Here is a 6104-nt window from a genome sequence, read left to right as displayed (position 1 = left end):
GCAAGAACAACTGATCGTGCGAATCAGACCTTCCTTCGACTCCGTGAGCACTTCGATCTTTTTATCCATTCTTTCCTTCTTAGACACAATGTATATGTTTGCATTTTTAAAATTAAATAAAAAGAACTTAATCACACTGCAGCTTCATTTTTTTTGTTTTTCTAAATGATAGTTCTGGGGGCTTCAATCCCACATTTGCGCTTTCACAATCCCCATTGCGGCTGCACCCCACCCTAGACTCCGCCGCCGCCGCCTCCCCCATGAGCAGGCAGGACGGCGAGATGTCGGCCGCCCTCCACCACCGCCCCCGCTCGCCGCTGGAAGACGAGGATCTGCTCCCCGAGATCCTCCTCCGCCTCCCGCCGCAGCCGTCCACCCTCCCCCGCGCCTCCGCCGTCTGCAAGCGCTGGCGCCGCCTCGTCTCCGACCGCGGCTTCCTCCGACGCTACCGCCGACACCACCGCCGCAGCCCTCCTCTCCTCGGTTTCTTCCGCAACGACCTGCGAGGCATCTCCTACACGCCTGCAATGGAGGCCCCCGATCGTGTCCCCGCCGACCGCTTCTCCGCGCATCTCGACGACGTCGGCTACCACTTCCGTCTCCTCAGCTGCCGCCACGGCCTTGTGCTCATCTCCCACTCGTCGCGGAACCAGGTCCTGGTGTGGGACCCCGTCACCGGCAACCAGCACCGCATTGCCGCTCCTCTGGGGTTCGACATGAACAGTACCCCGATGGACGGGGCGGTGCTTCGCGTTGCCGGCGACGCCCACCACTTCCAGGTGGTATTGGTAAGCTACAAGCAGGAAGATGAACAGGCGATCGTCTCGATTTACTTGTCGGAGACCGGTGGATGGAGTGATCTCATCTCAACACCGGTTCCAGGCGAGGCCATGGATTATGAAGGCATGCCCGCTGTCCTGGTCGGGCATTCCATTTACTGGCTGCTCCCTGGGGATGATATAAGTGTAATTCTTGAAGTTGATTTGCATAGCCAGATTCTAGCTGTGATACAGGTGCCAACAAATATGTTTGCCAAAGGTCAGTACTTGATGGTTATGCGAGCAGAGGGTGGCGGTTTGGGCATACTCTCCCTGTCAGAATTCACGGCCGAGTTATGGAAGAGGAATACCGACGGTGATGGTGTTGCTTCATGGGTGCTGGGACAAACTATTGAACTGGACAAGCTACTTCCCCTGTCTTCAGATAAGAGAAGCCACATATCGATGCTAGCGTACGCTGAGGAAAATAATGTGGCTTTCTTGCGTACAGTTGCCGGTATCTTCATGGTCCAGCTTGAGTCCTTGCAGTTCAGTAAACTTCCTGAAAACAACAACGCTGTTGTCTGTTATCCATTTGAAAGTGTCTATGCTGCAGGTAATAGCATGCCATCAAATTCTGGTCATAACAAAATCATGCCTATTTTCAGTAATTGGTTGATGGCCTTACACATCCATTTGCTAATTAAGCTAACAATTTTAAGTAGTGTCATATTAAGTGTTTCTTTTGCTGCTTGATGACCTGTTCAACATATGGCGAATTTGTTATGTAGTGCTTCTATTCTGATGCTTGTGTGGTAGATTTATTTGATGGTTCTGGTCTGGATTCACATATATTACTGGTTGCTAATCTGCTAGTGTCCTTTATGCTTTTGATGTCACCAGTTCATCATTATGTTGTTTGTCAACAAATATGTAGCATGCAATTTCACGTTATCACATATTGGTATTTGTTGAACTATGTGGTTCAAGTCAGAGATAGCGAACTGTCTTTATCAGTTTATTATATGAATATCTATTCAGTAATATGATGAACACGAAGACTGGATTTTTTTCCTGTAATTACTGAACTAGATTTCACTATTGCTGCCTGTTGACATATTCAGGAATTGAATACTGGTAGCATTAGTTCTGTGCTATAGTTTTTTCTTATGTTCAAAACAACTGCATGAAAAATTAGCTTGAACCAACTGAAATATCAAATAGTGCTCAATAAGTATATCTGGACTTTTAAATCTAGTTATATTTCTTCATTTGATATTGTTATTGGGCTAATATTCTTGAATTGGTAATGATGAATTTGTTGTAAATGAATGCATAATTGTTCATCTCATCTCTTGTTGGAGGATCCTGCTGCGAGTGGCAAGTCCATTGTACCAATGAAGCACAAAAAATGTTTTCATTTCATTTCTCAGGCTAAATATATTTAAAGATAATCTCTTCTTATAGTCAGGATCATGTTGGTTGCTATGATTTATTGGTATGAGCATATTTTACTGTTTCTTATATGGCGTATAACAATTTTATTAATTCTGGATAACACGTCTATTCTGATCGGCTAATAGCCTGAGTGTTTGTGTCCTTCATTTTCACAATATTAATCATAATGTACTGTTTCATAATATTTAAATTTGACAGGCTGTGTTATTTTCTTTATCTATTCATAATGTTGTGAGAACTGAGTTATTTTCCCCAACTTACAGTTGTGAGTTATCTAAATATCTTGTTGATTCTACCTTGTATCTATTTAGCTTTCCAATTGAATGTTATTGGCTGTTTGACTTTTTATGATTGCAGAAGCAGGCATTGGTGGTGCCATGGAGCTAGTATGATGTACTTGTTGAGCAGGCAAGCTTATCTTCTGAATTTATGTTGAGGTATATGAACTGTTCTTTTCAAAAAACTGTACTCCTTTCCTTTGTACTGCCATTCCTCAAGTACTAAATTGCAAGTGAGGGCTCTGAAATTTTCTCTACAATCCATTCCACAAATACGGAATCGCAAGAGAGGGCTCTTAAGATTTTCTCGACAATCCTTTGCTTAACTGTTGCCCACCTGGCCACCTCCTGTCATGCTTCCTTCATGGCAGGCTACATCTTGTTTCTTATCTCCAGACAGTGCTTCCTCATCCCTTCCTCAGCGTCTCTCCATTCTTTTCCTCATGCCCTAACCCGCCTACATTATCTTTCATCAGCTGATGCATTAAACTCCTCCACTGGAGGTGCTCTTTCACTTGCTTTTCCCTTCTATCCATCTGCCTTTCTTTCAGTTTGCCACCTCCTTTCTACTCTCCAAGTTCCCTCTGCTAATGCAGGTTCTTCTCCTCTAGCTCCCAAGATGACGCTAACTCGAAACCCTTCCCCCTTTTGCGCAGAAGTTTGTTCCAACTCGATCAGAGATGATAACAGAATAAAATACATCCTTTGCTTCGTGGATTTTTTTTGTTTTATTTTTTGCTCTTATGGATCAATCAGGTTGCAGTGTAATTTATACGATTTCCCCTCTTAAGTGACTGCCAACTAATGGTACCTGAGCATTTGTTCCATGCTTCCTTTATTTATATGGGCTTATAGCCATGCCATTTCACATTGCTGATTATTTTGGACTGATAATCGTGACAATTTTTGAAGAGCATGCCTTCGTGAATTGTTGTACAACTATTCATCGTTTTGCTTGCAGTTAAGTTATTAGAGTTTTATGGACAATTAGTCTAGTTTTTGGCAGTTTGCTTAAAAATTGTCTCAGCATATCTCTCATTGTCAGTCTAATTTGCACATGTAATTGGCCATTGTTTGGTCCAAAATCCAAACTATATATGCAGCTATGCTTTCTGGAAGTTCAGTTCTTCAATTTGATCACAGTAGATGTTTAACACATGATCAAAATGGCATGACTGGATTCATCATGAATACTGCTTTCATCACGAATTGCACTTTTTACTACTCCCTCTGGTCCATATTACTTGTCTTATATTTGTCTAGATATGGATCTAGACAAATCTAAGACAAGTAATATGGACCAGAGGGAGTAACATATTATCATTAATAGTAGCCAAAGTATTGTTTTTAATGTTGTGCAAAGTAAAAAAAAATGACCATCTATTTTGGACCGAAGGACGTCTATCCGTTAATAAGATGCATGATCCCTTACTCACTTCAACTGCATGAATTTGATTAGATTCATCCATTAGTGATTAGCTAGCTTTTTTGGCATTTATAAGAATCCCTTGAGGTTTTTCTTATTTCCTACTCCATGAACCCCTCCTATGCCCGCTGATAGTTTAGCCTCTATTGGGATCAGATATAGCCAATAACTGATATTCTAGCCTCTGTTTGTGATGTTGGTTTCGTCTAATAATGCTGTGATGATTCAAATTTGGCGATCTCACAACAGTGAAACTAATTTTTATTGCTCGAGTCATATAAAGTCGCAGATATCAATTTGATGGCTTTTCCATGTATGAACATTGGTTTGACTGATGTCATAATTTCCCTGCAGGTATCAGTTATGTTCGGTGGCTGAGATGCAGAAGTGGCTCGTTTGATGCGATGCACACGGAAATTTACCCCTTATGTAGAATGCAGTGGTCAGATGTGAAGTGCATTCGTAGGAATTAATCACTTATTTTGCTCAAACCCGTCTTGTTATCGAACGCAGTCAATTGGCCAACTGACATGGAGACATAAGAATTGCTTGTATTAATCAGTACCTTTCAGTTGATCTTTGCTTGCGTGCATTCTGTGTGTGCTCATATTTTTACTGTTTTGTTTTGCTTGCTGTTCCACGTTGTGTCTGACGGAAAGAATTCTGCATCAAATTTCTTCTCCTGTCCCATTCAGCGTGTCTGTTTTTAATCTGGTTCTGACTAATCAAAGTTGAGTCGCTTGCTTTCACCAGGATTCAGGGAGGCTTGGATGAGATTGCTAATGTTTGAGTTCTTTTACGTGTTAGCTTCTTATGAGATGAACATGCCACTTTGAGATTTGCAAAATTTCACACAAGTGATGCGCCGACGCGCCGAACACATTTTATTGATTGGTTCGGCAACCACAGCCGTTCAACATCTCCTTATTTTGCAGGTTGCTGCTGGGCGTTAAACCTGGCCCCACCTCTTGTGGCACTCGATCTTACAATCCGCAGCGCCTTCTGCTTCTGCAAAATGGCCAACACGAGCACAAGATCATCAGCTAGAACAGACGATTCTTCTTTGTGTCATCAACAGAAAAAAGAGAGACCATGTACTGCATCGATGCTCAGGAGAATTCATCCATAAACGGAGCAGAAATGCAATGCAAGTAAGGTGAGCCGTCGTCGTCTTACCGTTGGGCGCCGCCGACGGGCCGCAGGCGGAGTCGGTGCTGCAGACCCAGAGGCAGACGGCGCGGCTCTCCTCCATGTAGCCTTCTTCCTTGCATTTCTCGACACAGTCGACTTTGCAGATCCATCCGCTGCGGCTGCACCCGTCGTGGCAGGGCTGGTAGCACTCGCAGAAGGTCTTGGCGGCCGCCCGCTGCTGGGGCGGCACTGACATGACGAGGAGCACGCACAGTGCGGCAATGGCGGCCGCCCTCTTCTTCACCTCCATGATCTCCTTTCCTTGGACGTGCAAGCTATGAGAAGAGAAGGGAAAGGGAGCTGCTGTGGAGTGCCAAGTTGTGGCGGACGAGCGTTGGGGTTCAGCCTTTGTCCCTTATATGGGTGCGTGATGTATGCATGCATGGGTGGTGAGAAGATACACGTGTTTCACGCCGGTGCCACGTTGTGTCAAATGTTCGACCCGGCTGACAGCTGGCCAGGACACATCAACTGAAAACTGCACACGTAAAGTTGAGGTAGTTATCCATAAACAAATATAAGAGCGTTTACCATTAGGGAGTAGTTGGCAACTGGTTCGGTGGGGATGGTAAATGTTGCTCACACTAGAACATCATTTCGAAACAACACATGTCAGGACGAGGTTTAGTTGGCAACTGGCTCGATGTGGATGGTAAATATAGTTGGCACCATATATTAATTTAAACGGTGGTAAATGTAGCTGACACCAGGACATTAATTTGAAAGGACACATGTGATGACGAGGTTGATGACCAACAGGTTCAGTGAGGACGATAAATGTAGCTGGCACCAGGACATTAATGCAATGTCAGTACAAAATAGATGGCAACTGGTTAGATAGCGATGGTAAATGTAGCTGGCATCAGGACACTAATTTGAAACGGCACAAGTCACGACGAGGTAGCTGACAAATGGTTTGGTGAGGATGATAATTTTTTCCTATTTATAAAGGTTGGAGTCGATAGCCAGTTTACATGTGGGACCAACAATCTT

General features: G+C 43.8%; 2 protein-coding genes across 2 annotated transcripts; one reads left to right on the top strand and one right to left on the bottom strand.

Moving 5' to 3' along the window:
• Positions 1-210: 210 nt before the first annotated feature.
• On the top strand, positions 211-4512 carry LOC109752246 (uncharacterized). Its single transcript, XM_020311150.4, has 3 exons — positions 211-1374; positions 2574-2653; positions 4275-4512. Exons 1-2 carry the CDS (start codon positions 261-263, stop codon positions 2606-2608), a joined length of 1149 nt encoding a protein of 382 aa, XP_020166739.1. The 5' UTR covers positions 211-260; the 3' UTR covers positions 2609-2653; positions 4275-4512.
• A 255-nt stretch (positions 4513-4767) lies between these two features.
• Positions 4768-5454, bottom strand: LOC109752250 (uncharacterized). The gene is made up of 2 exons (XM_020311156.4): positions 5097-5454; positions 4768-4928 (listed from the first exon to the last, which is right to left on the bottom strand). The coding sequence occupies exons 1-2, from the start codon at positions 5359-5361 to the stop codon at positions 4870-4872; spliced, it is 324 nt and encodes a 107-aa protein (XP_020166745.1). The 5' UTR covers positions 5362-5454; the 3' UTR covers positions 4768-4869.
• Positions 5455-6104: the final 650 nt, after the last annotated feature.

This window comes from Aegilops tauschii, chromosome 6, assembly GCF_002575655.3.
Source record: "Aegilops tauschii subsp. strangulata cultivar AL8/78 chromosome 6, Aet v6.0, whole genome shotgun sequence".
Classification (NCBI taxonomy): Eukaryota; Viridiplantae; Streptophyta; class Magnoliopsida; order Poales; family Poaceae; genus Aegilops; species Aegilops tauschii.
This window is presented reverse-complemented; position numbering and strand designations above follow the sequence as displayed.

Bases quoted from the DNA above. Each gene is read 5' to 3' on its own strand.
- LOC109752246 (XM_020311150.4), top strand. From the start codon at position 261: ATGAGCAGGCAGGACGGCGAGATGTCGGCCGCCCTCCACCACCGCCCC. The intron at 1,375-2,573 runs GTAATAGCATGC...TTATGATTGCAG, and splicing joins TGAAAGTGTCTATGCTGCAG to AAGCAGGCATTGGTGGTGCC.
- LOC109752250 (XM_020311156.4), bottom strand. From the start codon at position 5,361: ATGGAGGTGAAGAAGAGGGCGGCCGCCATTGCCGCACTGTGCGTGCTC. The intron at 4,929-5,096 runs GTAAGACGACGA...GCCATTTTGCAG, and splicing joins CCCGTCGGCGGCGCCCAACG to AAGCAGAAGGCGCTGCGGAT.